This window comes from Panicum virgatum, chromosome 9K (genome assembly GCF_016808335.1).
Source record: "Panicum virgatum strain AP13 chromosome 9K, P.virgatum_v5, whole genome shotgun sequence".
Classification (NCBI taxonomy): Eukaryota; Viridiplantae; Streptophyta; class Magnoliopsida; order Poales; family Poaceae; genus Panicum; species Panicum virgatum.
In genome coordinates, this window is record NC_053144.1 from 17,889,977 (window position 1) to 17,905,577 (window position 15,601).

At 47.9% G+C, this 15,601-nt stretch overlaps 2 protein-coding genes across 2 annotated transcripts; both read right to left on the reverse strand.

Annotated features, from left to right (window-relative positions):
• Window positions 1–1,074: 1,074 nt before the first annotated feature.
• LOC120647781 (peroxidase 57-like) lies at window positions 1,075–2,213 on the reverse strand. Its single transcript, XM_039924623.1, has 2 exons — window positions 1,977–2,213; window positions 1,075–1,860 (listed from the first exon to the last, which is right to left on the reverse strand). Exons 1-2 carry the CDS (start codon window positions 2,211–2,213, stop codon window positions 1,075–1,077), a joined length of 1,023 nt encoding a protein of 340 aa, XP_039780557.1.
• Window positions 2,214–2,641: 428 nt separating this feature from the next.
• LOC120647782 (4-coumarate--CoA ligase-like 7) lies at window positions 2,642–14,462 on the reverse strand. Its single transcript, XM_039924624.1, has 8 exons — window positions 14,233–14,462; window positions 6,909–7,163; window positions 5,814–6,729; window positions 4,931–5,117; window positions 3,868–4,013; window positions 3,701–3,768; window positions 3,104–3,209; window positions 2,642–2,996 (listed from the first exon to the last, which is right to left on the reverse strand). Exons 1-8 carry the CDS (start codon window positions 14,460–14,462, stop codon window positions 2,868–2,870), a joined length of 2,037 nt encoding a protein of 678 aa, XP_039780558.1. The 3' UTR covers window positions 2,642–2,867.
• Window positions 14,463–15,601: the final 1,139 nt, after the last annotated feature.

The window sequence follows — 15,601 nt, forward strand, 5'->3', positions numbered from 1 at the left end:
AACATGTTTTGAGCACTTCAATATAGATCCAAAGCACTTTTGTTTTACTTGTTGGTCTGTAATTAATAATGCATGATTGTGTATTGTCTATCTCAGGCTGGAATGAACTCCGCTTAGTAGGATTATTATTGAGCATATATAAAATTTAAGAAAATAGAAACATAGATATTGTGCTTAATGGGCTGCCACCTTTATTTCTAGAGGGGCTCGCAAGCGCATCTATATGATGTTTTGGGCTCTTTTGAGTGCTAGACCACTGTAAGCCCATTAACAATTACTCAAAACTAACTTTTGTTCTAGGTCATGCTTCTATTAGTTTTACCTAGCTTACTTTATAGCAAAACATATTAGCATCATTTAAAAAAACAATATTAACATCTACATTAAAGAAAAATGCTCTATCTTCACATGTTTCATGGTGGGTTGGGTTGGAACAAAGGATCGAGCAGGATATAGTGGGATAAATTTAGCAGTTGAGAACTACTTGCGCTCATCATTATTATAAGCCCATTATGAAGATACGTTTTAAGTTTGGTGCTTTATATATCTTCGATAAATTCTTTTACATGCAACAAATACATTGGTTATCTTGCAATAGGAGAAACAAACTCTCAAAGCTTCGTACTCTATTCTTATCGTTCAAAAAAATAAAAAAGATTGTCCATAATCATCTCATGTCTATGTCTACAAAGAAAATCATAAAAAATCATGAATTTATTAACTCGATTGTTCTGCTCCCAACATTTGTCATCCGGCACATCAACACAAGAACAATCAACCAACATTGTTACATTATATTGTACTACTATATATATATGTATATGTATGTATGTATGTATGTATGTATGTATGTATGTATGTATGTATGTATGTATGTATGTATGTATGTATGTATGTATGTATGTATGTATGTATGTATGTATGTATGTATGTATGTATGTATGTATGTATGTATGTATGTATGTATAGAGAACAACATAACAGATTAACAGTTTACTATCTACTCTCTGCATTGACACTCAACTCTTGAGGTTGTGCCATCAGATTTTCAGACTCTACACGATCAACCATCTATCAGCTGTTGAACCGTCGACAGTTGAGCCTGACCTCCCCTTGCTTCCCCGTCAGGACGTTCACGCCCCCCAGCTTCACCATGGACTTGGCGAACTGCACCCGGAAGTTCCCCGGTCGCGACGCGAACATGGCCGCGATCCGGCGGGCGGCGCCGGAGGACGCGAGCTCCTGGTCGATCTGCAGGACGGCTCTCCCGGCGAGCACGCTAGGGTAGAAGGAGTTGTCGAGGCCGAACGGGCCGAGCGACGCGACGAAGTTCATCGGCACGATCGCGTCGCGCGACTGGTTCTGCGGCGTCACCACGCGCGGCTGGCACCGGCTCCGGAGCACGGCAAGCAGGCCGGCGTCCATGGTCGGGTCAAACGGGCTGGTGCTGTTGTAGCTGTAGAGCCTGTTCATGATGAGCCCGCAGTGGCAGAACCCCATGGTGTGCGAACCTAGCAAGGTGGTGAGATCGACGAGGCCGAGGCCGATGGAGCGGAAGGCGGACAGGGCCTCGGCGAACGAGACGGATGGGCTCGGCAGGTTCACCTCGGCCGCGCTGGACACGGTGCCATCCCTCCTCCCCGTGGGCAGCTCGTAGCGCACCCTCCCCGCCATGGCCGCGGCGTCCCTGGCGGCCAGCGCGACGATGTCGGCGCACGGCACGATGCCCGGGCACGCCTCCTCGACGGCCGCCTTGACGTCGTCGACCACGTCGAGCATCCGCAGCGTCAGGTTCGGCGGGGCCTCCTTCTCGGCCGGGCGGCCCGGCGTGCTGTCGATGAGCACCGAGCCGTCGCATCCCTGACCAAACGCACGCACTCGGCATCAGAGGTGGGAAATCTTGGAGATGGTCGGCGATCGACGCCGACGCGACACGGCGGATTAGATGGTCTCCGACGAGTGCGTAGCGTGTGTACCCTGACGAAGCAGTCGTGGAAGTGCAGGCGGATGAGCGCGGGGAGGACAGAGCGGTCGCGCGCGGCGTGGCGTCGGACGACGCGGCGGACGATGGCCTCGGCGCGCGGGCACGACCGCGCGTAGAAGCCGACCTGCAGCTGCACCTCCAGCGGCGGCACGGCGGCTTGCACCGCCGCGAGCGCCAGCAGCAGCAGCGGCAGCAGTGAATGACGCGGCAGCTGCTGCTTCAGGGCCATGATGACGATGACAACGAGCGCCGCGGTCGGTGCCCGCTGCCCGGCCGTGGAGGTGGAGAGATCGATGAGAGATCGAACGGGCGGCTCCGGTATTAGAGATGGGTTCGCCGTTGGAGTTGGGAGCACTCAAGGGCGGCCTCGCTTCGTTAATGCACCTCGGAATGCTAGTGACAGTTCACTCCGCATGTGGCAGACCACACGCCGCTGCAGCCTGCAGGGTGGTCTCTGCTGTGCCACTGTGTGTGCGGAGTGGAGATGAAGCACAATTGCTCAAACTCCTCACGGCCGCGGGCAGCAAGGCCGGAAACATAGGCAAGGATAAACTCCTCTAGTCCTCTACTACTACTGCGTCATTACTTGCAGTATCTGTAGAAGGAAGCAAAGCTTTGACGTTGACTTAGAATGTTGCCTTTTGAGGCTGGAGTAACTTTTCCATGCGCACCAAACATGTTTTTAGAAGTTGTAATAAAGTGTCCATAATATTAACAAAGTAGAAAACAAAATACTACTTCAACATCATGGTAATTCTGCATTTCCGCTCCCGTTTCCCAACTTAGGGGTACATGAATTCTATCTGTTGCTCATGATGCATTGATTTTGACTGCTCGCGCAGCTGGCCTCATCCGTTACTAGATCGAAGCGGCTTCGTGTGTATTACAACCGGCTAGTACTTTGAGAAAGTGTGATTTGTTTATGCAGCTCGCGCCTCAGCAACTTGCCGGATGGCAACCGTGGTATTGAATCAACGAAAACAACTTTGCGTATCTTCTTGTAAGGGGCAACCTAATAAAACTTAATTCAATTAGCACATGTAGAAATATATCGTATGCAAGTCAGCAGTTAATGCAATATGTGATCAAGGGATATTTGTAGGCTGCCAACGTATGTACCTTCTTTGCAACGAATTCCATTATTTGGTCTTCTGTAAGGTTATTGCTCCCATTTTGTCTTACGACAAATGCCATTGGCAATTGTCCTACTTCTTCATCTGGGTATCTATATGCAAGTACATGGAGTAAATTTGAACCTCACAAACATGTAATGTTGGAAACAACAAACAATTGGTAACTCTTAGACAACATTCTTAATTAACCCCATCCTATTTGTATAGTATATACACATATTGGGTCCATAGACACCTTGATATGATTGGATATGTGTTCACTTAGTGTGAAATTAGGTTGACTTGGTATGAAACTATCTTTATATATATATACAATTTATCAATTTCAAATAATATAAATAAATAACTAAATATTTTGTTTTGTTCTGATGGATGTATTATAGATTTTTGTCTTATAGAACATTTTTAGTGTTAATGCAATCATCATTAGTGATTGGCTATCTCAGTTTTCAACAAAAATATATTGAAACATTATATGATTATTAGGATACCTTACCATGAAATAAAAATATATGGTTCAAATGGTTTATGAAACATAAACATTGTGCAGATCATTTGTTTAGTGGTATATAAGAAAACGTACGGGACAACTGCGGCATCAAATATCCCTGGAATCAAATGTAGCACATCCTCTAACTCTGTTGGTGCAACCTATGTAGAAATCGACAGTATTGCATATTAGGGCACAAAAATGTGTTGACGGTATCAGTGCAACTTAATTATGAAAAAAAAGAGAAACATGTTAAATACCTGATATGCTTTGTACTTAATGAGATCCTTTAGTCTATCAACTACGTAAAGGAAGCCATCTTCATCAAAATAGCATAGGTCACCAGTTTTAAGCCAGCCATCAGAGTCAAATGCAGAAATTCTTGTCTCGTTACCTCCGACATATCCTATATGATTAATATAGAAAGAAAAATCCAATCAAGTTGTTGGTAATAATTAATCAATATTCAATCATTACTTTAAAACTTATGATAAAAAACTTGCTTATAATTATTTGCCTCATTATATTTTAAATTGCCATGATGTTCTCTAATGATTATTCATAAAGTGCAATGAATTAGGATATAACCTGATATTTCTTTTTGTTTTATGATACTATTTTTTCTGTGTAGCTATCTTTGTTTATTGCCTATGTTGTATGATGTTATAATGGATCATTATGTGGATGCCATATCATACTTTTAATTGCATTTTAAATTTAGGTGAAAAACTTTTGCAATTGATGATCTATTGATAAAGGTGTGTCATGATTAAACAAAAAATAGCATTATATTCATAAAACTAGAGAAAATGTGTGACCATGATTACTCATCAACTAACTATAATACTATAAAAACACAAGGACACATAATACATATTACCATCTGATATACATAAATATAATATTCATAAAAATAATAAAATTAGTGCAGCAAATTTATTACAATTAAACTTTTAGCATTCTTGTACACCATTCTTATATTAGCATTGAAACTGGACATTGTTGTGAGAGATGTATTTGTTTCCTTGCTTTGGAGATATATTAAGTTCTACAAATAAATATTTCAATAAATGATGTAATTAATTAAAACTATTTTATGTGTGATATACATGAAACAATAATCATATTTAATATTCCTTAGAATACCTTACTAGAGTTGAGTGCCTTCTCTTTAACAACTATTTTATTTGGACTCTTGATTGCACTTGGAACAAAATTAATGTTGTGATGTGGAACCTTATTGTTCCATCTCTATACTCAAAATGTAAAAGATAAACAGATATATGATGCAAATATAAGTAGATAAAATGGTGATGTGGTTACCTAGCATGGCATTAGGGCTTCGGATGCATAATTCCCCATGCTCATTGGTTGATAAGAGTCCGCCACTAATAACATCAACAATTTTGGCTTCAACACCACTAAATAGTCGCCCTGTTGATTTTATTCGACGACATTCCTGATGACCAATCATCTTTGATGTCACGCCACCCTCAGTTGATCCTAATGCCTGTGGTTAATTTGTAGACCACATCAAAGGTTTATTATTATACAAATAGTAAAGAGAGTGTGCCAGCCATGGTTCATAACCCCTCAGCTAGCCCTCAAACGCTAATGTGCATGTTCGCTTCATCGCTTGGTGCCTATGTTCCTTTCTAGTACTTGTCTAGACATTAAGAGAATATATCCCATACAAACCCATGGCCAATATTCTTTTAGTAGATAGTATGTGCCCACATTGTAAATATTATATTCCCCTAAAAAACATTGTAAAAATTATGTTAAGATGTATGATGGCGATTACAAATTACAAATCCAGTAACTTTTTTAAAAGACAAATGCCTGTAACTCTTTTAAAGGACAAATCACAGTAACTATTTTTGAAAGGATGATCTTTCAAAAAACACTAGTTTCGAAAGTTTTTAACGGGTTAAACACATGCTGCCCACTCCCGCACCAGAGGTGTCCTGTGTCGGTCGCCACGTGAATGTTGCTGCCTGGCGCCAACCACCAAAAGTTCGAAACGCGGAGCCACACGACAAAGGGAACTTCCACTCCCAAATAGAAAAACCACAAAGAGATTTCCGTCGCGATCCTCGTGCGCAAGGTGGAAATTAAAGAAGCGAGCATGCGTACGTGTTGCCTTCTGACGCGTAGTGCCAATCTCTACGCAAAATTATCCGTCCAAGTGGGGGGCAACACTTACCAACGACAGCTCGACGTCGGGGAACCTCTCCTGGAACGTCGACGCCGCGGCGGTGCTCAGCGGCGCGCCGCCGCAGTCGACCCGGACGAGGTCCGGGAACCCCTCCGGGCCACCGCCGACGCCTCCCCCTCCCCGCGCCATGGCCACCACCACCGGCGGCGCCACGAACATCTGCGTGGCCCGGCACCTCGCCGCCGCGGCCAGCACGGCCGCCGCGCCGCCCCGGGGCGCGGTGACCACGGCCGTCGTCTCGGCCGCCGCGACCCCGCGCATCAGCATGTGGAAGCCGTACGAGTGGAACATGGGCACGCCCAGGAGCGTCACCACGTGCCCGCCGGGCGCCCGCGGCCGCGCCGAGGGGACTTGCAGCGACGTCGCGATGAGGCGCCGGTGGGACTGCGCCACCGCCTTCGTCCGCCCCGTCGTCCCCGACGAGTAGCTGATCGCCGCCACGTCGCACTGCCGCACCTCGACCGGCGGTGGCCCGCCGTCCGCCTCCGCCGGTTCGTGGCCGTGGAGGAAGGACTCGAACCGCGGCGAGTCGAGCAGAACGACGGTCAGCTTCGTTCGGGCCGCGGGGACCTTGCCTACGGTGGCGGCGGTGGCGAAGACGACGGACGGGCGGCACAGGCCGACGGCGCGGGCGACGTCGCCGGCCGTGGACAGCGGGCTGAGCGGCGACACGGCGGCGCCGAGGGACAGCACCGCGAGGTACAGCACGGGGACGTCCAGGCTGGGCGGCGCGAGGACGAGCGCGACGTCGCCCCCGGCGACGCCGAGCGCGCCGCGCAGCGCGGCGGCGAGGAAGCGGACGCGGGCGAGCAGCGCCGGGAACGAGAGCGCGGCGCCGGTGGACGCGTCGACCAAGGCCGGGTGCGCGGGGAGCGGGGAGGGGAGCAAGGTTTTAAATAGCCGGCTATAGCTTCCGCTATAGACCGCTATAGCTTCCAGAGAGGGCGGCCGCTATGGTATTTAGCCCGCTAAAGCCGGCTATAGCCCGCTAAATTCCGGCTATAGCCCGCTAAATGCTGTAACGGCAGCTCTGCCGCTAAACGTCTTAGCCGGCGATTTAAAACCTTGGAGGGGAGGCGGGACAGGGCGAAGGACGGGAAGGAGACGGGCGCGTCCTCCGGCGGGAGCGCGATCGGCGGGCGCAGGCTGCGGAACGTCCTCGTCGCCGGGCAGAAGCCGTTCCGCGGGTCCATGGGCACGGGCAGCGAGCGGGAGCGCACTCGTTCCAGCCGCGGGGGAGACGACGGCGTCCGAGCTCGTGGGAGATGGAGGGGACGTTGTGTTAGTATTGATCTCCACCGGGCCAGTTCAACGACTGGGTCAACCTTGACTCGCGTCCTGATCGGGGACGCCCAGCCCAATAGACGGCTGGTGGGCCCCCGTCGCGCAGTGCTATATATAGAGGAGGTGGGGACTACGGCACAGGACTTGAGGTTCGTGGCCGCCACAGTGTTCCCACCATCCAAAACCCTAACCCGATCTAGAGAGGGGGCTGCTGTTGCGGCGGGAAGCCTACCGAGCCACCGTCTTCGACACAGCGAGGACGTCACCGCCCCTGCGCCACTATCGCCACCGCGAGCCCGTCGCCCCCTACGACTCCGGCGACCTGCTACATCAACCGTCGCTGCCCGTGCGCAGAGCTTCACCAACGAACCTGCGAAGGCAACGGCAGCGGCCACCAGCGAGGTCTTCCTCAGTTAAAGTAAGATCCCGCCGATCTACTCCTAGTCGATCTAAAGAGTCTAACAATGGCATCAGAGCCAATCTAGAGAGTAGATCGAATTGGGAAAGAGGATTCGGCAACGAATTGAAAGAACAAAGTCATCAGACAAAGAGACAATCGATCTTGGATCGAAAAAGGTTGCAAACCGTAACCCTAGCCAAAGAATAGAGGCAGCGGAGACTTACCAGGGTTTTCGCCGCCAGGGCTACCGCCAGCCGTGGCCGTGCGGGAACACCTCAAGAGGCGCTGGTTCGTCGGCGTTTGTACCGTCACGGAGTGGAAAAGGAACCGAGCCGCCGCGAGGCACGCAGGCTTTCGCACCGCAGCAAGGCCGCTCGACGGCGGCGCCCTCGCACGAGGGCGAAAGTGCGAGCCGGCGAGTGGGCCTGCAGCGGCGGCGCCGCCATTTCCCTCCCTGGGCGCCGTGGGCGGTTTTCCGTTCTTGCTCGGTGCGAGGCTAGGAAGAAGGGGAGGGGAAAGAAAGCAGAGAGGAAAAGGGGAGGACCGCGGCCATGAGCTGGCCGCGCGCTCCTCACCGTCGCCAGCGCGGGCCAGCGGCGGCGCCGCTATTTTTCCCCGGCCATCCATCATCCATGGCCGCCGCCCCGTGCTAGAGAGAAAGGGAAAGAAGAGGGTGACCCCGGCCATGTGCCGGCGGCGCCGCTCCTTACCATCGCCGGCGAGCCGCCGACACGGGCAAGGCCACGCAGTGGCCGCCGCCGCTCGGTCTACAGAGAGAAGGAAGGAGGAGAAACGAAACTAGGGTTCAGGGGGAGATGTGCCGGCCGCCGGTTTTTGTTCCACCGGAATCGGCGCGCGGCCGTTGGATGCAATCCGACGGCTGGTGGCGGCCGGACCGGATCTCCGAGCGTGGGCCGAGATGGGCCGTGCGCGAGCGAGCTGGGCCGCTGGCCCGCGCGCGTGCAGCAGCAGTAAGCGGGCCGAGCTGCTGTCTGCTGGGCCTTGAGCCTGAAGCGCGAGCAGGCCAAAGCAGGTGCTGAGATGGGCCGAAAGGTTTTGGTAAATAGTTTTCTCATTTCAGATGCAATTTTTTTTTTTGATTAGTTCCATACAGTTTTGACTCTCTATTCAATTTTGAATTAACGGAATAAATTGTTTAGAGAGTATATGAGTACAAATATGCTTATGAATAAATGTATTTGTCAAGTTTCCGCTGCAAAGTAAAAGTTTTATCCTCTATTTAAATTGGAACCAACGGGAAAATTTAAATAGAAAAGTCAAAAGAATATTTGTTTAAAGTTAATTTATGATATTGTTATTTTTTGACCAACATTGATGATAACAATATTATAATTTTAAGTTCAATGATAAATCTCAGATTTTTTGCATCAGAATGATCAATTTTTTTAGAGAAAAGAGAAAGACAAAGAATTGCTTCTGAAAAGAAAGAAAAGTTTTCCGCTGCAATAATAATAATAAAAAAAAGGGTAGACTCAGATGAGTTTTTCCCTGTGGGAAAAAGGAGCCTCTGTGTTTAAGGTTAGGAAAAGCTTCCGCTGTTGTATGTCAAAGAAAGAATATTTTGGCATTTTTTTTTGCCATTTTTCCACTGTAAGTGTCAAGTTTATTATGATGTTGTCATTTTCTGACCAAAGTTGATGATGGCAATATTATAATTTTTATTCTAGTCATGTGTTCTATTTCTGCCCAACGGTGATATAGAATTGAAAGTAAAGGAAAGTTGTATGTTTTAATTTTGACCAACGTTAAATTAAGATATACAGTTCTTCCCAAGTAGAGAGAAATTAACAGACAAAAGTTGATTCCGATCAACCCTACAGATAAAGTTTTGAGGTTACTCAGCTGTATAGTTGAGGTTAAGAAAGAAAAGTGATTGTTCCATTATGATTTTTAGTTGATATGGAAAAAAGATGCAACTGTTTTCGAAAAGTTTTTGGTTTCTCTCACTAAAGTTTTGCGAATATTGTAATTCGTTAAATTTTCTGATTAAATTGGAACCAACGAGAAGATTTAATCAGAAAAGAAAGTATATGTGCATATTTTAGTCATTGTGACCAAAGTTTTATCACTATATTATGTTTTTTCCTTGTCCTTCAACAGTAAAGATAATGGTTGAAATGAGTTTGACGCACGTTAAATTTGACCAACGTTGAATTAAACATGCGTTGCAAATGCCTTTCAAGTTTTATACCGCATGTTGGAAAAGTTTTTGGCACTTGTGTCACTTATATCCTGCATGACAGGAAAAGTTGTGATGACTCATGTGTTACTTGAGTATCACATAAAAGAAAAGAAGTCTGGAGGAACTTTTAAAGCTATCCCAGCAATTATCATGCACTATTATAGTGACATGTTGAATAGTGACTTTAAAAGAATCGAAGGACAAAAGAAAGTTGTATGCTAACCAATATTGCAAGAATGTCTTGCAAAAATATAGCAAAATGAAGGACTTGATGAGTTCTTGAAAGTGCAACAAATCAAGAACTCTGAGGAGCTCTTGAAAAGAAACGAGGAAATAGTACTCTCATTATTTTGTATGACTTGATCATATGAATAAAGTTCTAGTAATGAAATGCTCCTCGTTCACAAGTGTTAAAAATAGTTTCAAAATTATGGCAGCAAAGTTTGTGCCATATTTCGAGGGGGAGAAAGATTAGAAAGACAAGAAAGATTAAAATTTAGAGAGAATTTCCCCGCAAAGTTAAATGCGATGCATTTTTAAAAGCAAAGATGATCTATTAAAGTGAATATGACCGACCGAGAAGGGAGTACAACGGTCATAATATTAATACCCCAACAATAAAGTAAGTGAAATTTCTAGAGTTTTCAGCTCCAAATAGGGAGAAAATATAGTTAAGCCTCAAATCAACCGAAAAAGAAAAAGGTGGTGCTTGAAGCACCTTACGAGGCTTGTAAAAACTGAACCGAGGCTTGTAAAGAACAAACCCAAACAAAAGTTTGAAGATATTCCATCTTTGCAATAGATGAGATAATCTAGGGGAGTAAAGTATGTCAAGAACTAAGGCTTGAAAAGAAGTGGGACTGTATGTTCGCTCCTATGATTCAAGCACTGAAATTGTCTCAACATATGTTTTCACGTTGTATGAATGTCATAAATTGAGTTGTCTCATTCATCGACGTGGCAAGAAGCAATAGAAGATATAATGAGACCTAAAAGTTCCAAATTTATTTTGGAACATGGAATAAGTTTCTAATGGAGCCAAGACAGTAGGCTATAATAGGTCTACAAGATTGAAATGTGACTCCGGAGGGAAAAGAAAAGTTGCTAAGCACGACTTATGGCAAAATGTTTTGAGCAAAGAAAAGAATAAGTTATAATGAGACATTTTATTCGGTCTCATAAAAGGATTCTTTTAAAATCATAATGCAATTAATGGCATACTGCTTTTAAATTGCATCAGATGGATGTTAGAGCAATATCTCCCGACGAAGATTTGCACAAGAAAGTATATACATGACATAACCAAATGGTTTTGTTGTGAAAAGAAAAGAATATTGCGATACCACTTGATGATATTAGATCATAGAATAGTAGTATCTAAAGTTTTATGAGAATAAAGAAAAGTTGGGTTTTAAGTAAAGGTCAATGCAAAATGACAATTGCAAATATGCAAAGTTCAAAGATGGGAAATACCTTTCCCGCAAAGTTCAAAGAAGAAGGTTATTATAACCTCTAATTTAGATAAAAAAAATCTCAGTGAATACCCATTCGCTCGAGGAATGGAAATTCACTGGTATAAAAGAAAAAGGGGTATTAGGACTATCGCAAAGAGTATACTTAGAAAAGAATTCTAAAGAAATATGGTATACATGCAAGTAAGCCTACGCCTGTCCTATTGTCAAGGGTAATAGTTTTGGAATTTTCAGAATTCCAGGAACCGTTATATGATCGATCAAAAGAAAAAGGTTCCATGTGCTTCAGCTGTTGGAAGCAAAATTAGTGCTCAAAAGAATTTACCCTGACATAGTGCAAGTATCCGGGATATTTTGGCAGAAGTCCAGTCCAGCAATAGATCACTGGAATGGAGTTATAGAATGTTTTGCAATTTTGCAAAACATTGTCAGCCTCATGCTAAGTAAGAAAGGAACATGTACTCTCAAAAGGATGTGAGTAAAAGGAATTAAGTATTGGCGAGATGATTAGTGAAGCCCACAATAGTAGCTAACACTCGCGCTTGGACTTTTATTGTGGAAAAGCTCCAAAGCAAAATAGTTGTGATTTATGGGTTGTGTACCCAAAAGTTGGGTTGTGTACCCAAAGTTTGGCATTATATGAGGCTACAGGACAGGCAAAATGGTTAAGAAAACCATTACCCGGAATTGATAATGGTTGACAACAGCAATATACCATTCGAATGTTTTCACTCTTATTGCAACATGTCAAGTGTGCTGCCAAATACATTGACAATGGGTTATATGTTGCAAAGGAGAAAATCCAGAATCATATGAAATCATGGAGCACCAAAGTATCATGCAAGTGCTTGCGGATCCGCTTACCAAAGGCCAACCGCCCAAGTCGACATGGGTTTTACGGGAGGCCTACGATTTCTGGATTACTAAAGGGCCCAAAGAAAGGTTAAGGTCTTGTTTCAATACAGAAAGGTACATTGTGGCTGTTTAGTCTGACAGTAACTAATAACCGTCATGATGAGGCACGCTCTACGTACTGAATCTGCAATGAGATGAGGCCAATAACAAAGCAACTAAAGAGAAAGTAAAGAGTTAAGTTCAAATTGAGAAATTTTAAAGTACAAAGATGAGATCAAGGGGGAGAATGTTAGTATTGATCTCCACCGGGCCAGTCCAACGACTGGGCCAACCTTGACTCGCGTCCTGATCGGGGACGCCCAGCCCAATAGACGGCTGGTGGGCCCCGTCGCGCAGTGCCATATATAGAGGAGGTGGGGACTACGGCACAGGACATGAGGTTCGTGGCCGCCACAGTGTTCCCACCATCCAAAACCCTAACCCGATCTAGAGAGGGGGCTGCTGTTGCGGCGGGAAGCCTACCGAGCCACCGTCCTCGACACAGCGAGGACGTCACCGCCCCTGCGCCACTATCGCCACCGCGAGCCCGTCGCCCCCTACGACTCCGGTGACCTGCTACATCAACCGTCGCTGCCCGTGCGCAGAGCTTCACCAACGAACCTGCGAAGGCAACGGCAGCGGCCACCAGCGAGGTCTTCCTCAGTTAAAGTAAGATCCCGCCGATCTACTCCTAGTCGATCTAAAGAGTCTAACACGTTGCTGTAGTCTCGTGGAGACCCGATGCAGTTTTTACCACCTCTGCGTGCTTGAAATCGCATTTATTGCTAATGATGACAGTGGAAGTGGGTCGGATTCGCGCTCAGTGGAAGTGGCATTCTTACCATTTTGCAATGTTATATATTTGTATATTTCTGATGGTTATGGAAAAGTTCATATCAAAAGTGACACAAGTTGTGATTTTTTAGTGAATTGCTGGAGCAGAGTCTGCCCACAAAGTTCCTTGATGCTCGGTTTGTCGGATCTTAAAGACAGCTGAAAATAAACTCTGCATCAAGGAAAAGTGATAGAAACAGAAAAGCAATATTCCTAAATTATATAAGATGAAAAATATGTAGCCGCACAAAAATATGTAGCCCCACAATATTCCTAAATCATATAGGGTAAGATGAAAAATACCAGTTTAATTTACAAAGTGTCAATTCATGAATTACTGGAGAATCAAATAATAACTCGCCTATGGGTAGCAGATGCTTGAGCTAAAAAAAGATGATCGGCAAATAGGATGCTTTAAGAACATCATGCTCGTTGGACTGAAAGATTATTATTATTATTTTGGCTATTTGCACAATATCGAGTAATTGTGATTGGTTCCCATAAGATTCTTCATATAGCCTCTTTCTTGACGGAGCTGTTCAAAATCCAAGACTAGGGTAGAAGAGCTTATATAGCATAAACGATCAATACCGAGTCTGGCTACCTGGGCATTCATTTATTTTGGTTTGATCAGTATTTTTTTTTATTTCCAGAGATAACACTGACCCTGAATGTCAGGCATGTCTTGCTGCCAATTTTTGCCTCGACCATTGGTGAACCTTCAGAGTCTCGTATCCTTCAAAGTCTGTACAGTTACTCCATCTTCCTTAGCGCCGCTGTGAATTATAGCCACAGTCATGAAATTTTTCAGATGCCTGCCAATATCCACACACGCTGCTTCTCTGAAGGTGCAACTTGTACAGAGGATTTGTTCTTGATCGGCTACAGAAACTCCAGGCTTTGACACTTTCTAATTCGTCTGCTCACTCATGTACAGACCAGACGGAAGGATTTCAAAGCTCATGGCGAACCTGGATATTTCAACGACGAACCTGGATGGATGGTGGCGACAAGAGCACCCGGAGGCGGCGGAACCAGGCCCGCGCCGAGGCTGAGTGGCTGCGACATCTCTACAAAGCGCACTTGTGGGATCGCCGCCGCCGTCAACCCTCGCCCCGGCACTAAGTGAGCAGGCGAGCAGGCCTCTGCTTCCCCTGCGCGGACGGACTCACGCACGGCCTCTGGAGGACCGTCAGAGCTCGACGAGGAAGACGTCTCGTGCGATGATTCGCGTAATCTGGCCCGCAGAAGCGGGATCGGACGGCTGCTAGCTACCCAGGGGGCGGACGGTATCTGAAACACAGTCGTCGCAGGAAGCACCGCGGCCGCTTGATGCCGCTGCTCGCCGGAGCACCGCCGCGCCCCGGCTGCCCCTGGAGACCCTCCCTGTCATCCTGACAGCCTCGGGCCGCTGCATCTTGCACGCAACAAAGGTGATCAAACGACGACGACGGCCGCAGGGGTCGCGGGAAAAATCGATGGCCCTCCTCTGCTCCATGCCGCACGCCGTGGCTGCCCAGGGCGCCGCCGCGTCTCGGGCTCTCGGCCATATCCGTGCCGCCGCGCCCGCGTTGCGGAAAGGCTCGTGGCTCCTGCCGATTCCCGCAAGCTGTCCGCTTCCGGTCGCCTCCAGTTCAGGCGGTGCGTCCAGTGCGCGCGGTCGCGCGCCGCGCGGCACCGGGACAAGCACCAGGCTTCGTTGGGTACCAGTGCAGCATTCCAACGAACATGTCCGGCCGCGCCTCCTCCGTCCACACCGCCCGCCGTCGCCGCCTTTTCACCGAAGCGGGCCAACCGCTGGTTCTCCTGTGCCGCCGCTCCACCGCGGCCGCCGGCCAGCTGCCGCGCGCCCCTGGGCCCTAGCGAGGAAGACGCCCCCGCTATGCTTCCAATCTCGACCGCACACGCCAAATCGGACGGACAGTATGTGTCCAGGGGTGGACGGTATTTCAAATACCGTCCACCCGGTCGGTATCCCAAACACCGTCCACCCTTTGGGTCGTCCGTGGCAAGCCGGAGCGCCGCCGCGGCGCCGCGCTCAGGGCGGCCGTCGCTTCCGTCCCCTTCCTATCGTGCGCCGCCTGGTGTGGAGGCGTAGGGGTCGGCTGCGAGCGACAGGCTGCTGCTGGGCGCGGCTGGCCGGCATGGCGCGCAGAATGCTCTCTCATGACCTCGGCGCTGCGTCCTCGTCCTCGCACCGGCGAGGAAGATGATGGGCGTGGCATGCGGAGGGCGGTCAGAAACGGCGCTGCAATGGCCAGTCGACGTTAGTGGTGTGCAGCCGTGGATGATGGACGTGGCGTGCAGCAACGTGTTCACAGATGACGGACTGCGTGCCGCGCTGAATCTGTTCGGCCATGCTGACGATTCGATTCTCCATGCGACGATTCGATGCTGCAGAGCGCCGCGGAGACCGTCGACGGCAAAGGGCGCGGAAGCTCACCGTGGCCATCTGCTGCTGCGCCTGACGAGGGAGACAGCCCCTGCGGCGCTCTCAAGTCTCAACCTCGTCCGCACAAATCTCATCGGACGGACGGTACGACCCCAGGGGTGGACGGCATTTGAAATACCGTCCACCCCGTCAGATACAGTCCACCCTTGGGGCGTCCTCCTGCGCGGCTCGCCGGAGCGCCGCCGCACTCAGGGCGTCCCTAGCTGCCGTCTCCTTCCCCTTGAGCACCTCGGAGCC

Coding starts and splice junctions, on each gene's coding strand:
- LOC120647781 (XM_039924623.1), bottom strand. CDS start 2,213: ATGGCCCTGAAGCAGCAGCTGCCGCGTCATTCACTGCTGCCGCTGCTG. Junction 1,861..1,976: donor TCCACGACTGCTTCGTCAGG/GTACACACGCTA, acceptor GCGTTTGGTCAG/GGATGCGACGGCTCGGTGCT.
- LOC120647782 (XM_039924624.1), bottom strand. CDS start 14,462: ATGGCCGAGAGCCCGAGACGCGGCGGCGCCCTGGGCAGCCACGGCGTG. Junction 5,118..5,813: donor CCGACGTCGAGCTGTCGTTG/GTAAGTGTTGCC, acceptor AATTAACCACAG/GCATTAGGATCAACTGAGGG. Junction 2,997..3,103: donor TGGAATTCGTTGCAAAGAAG/GTACATACGTTG, acceptor AAGTTTTATTAG/GTTGCCCCTTACAAGAAGAT.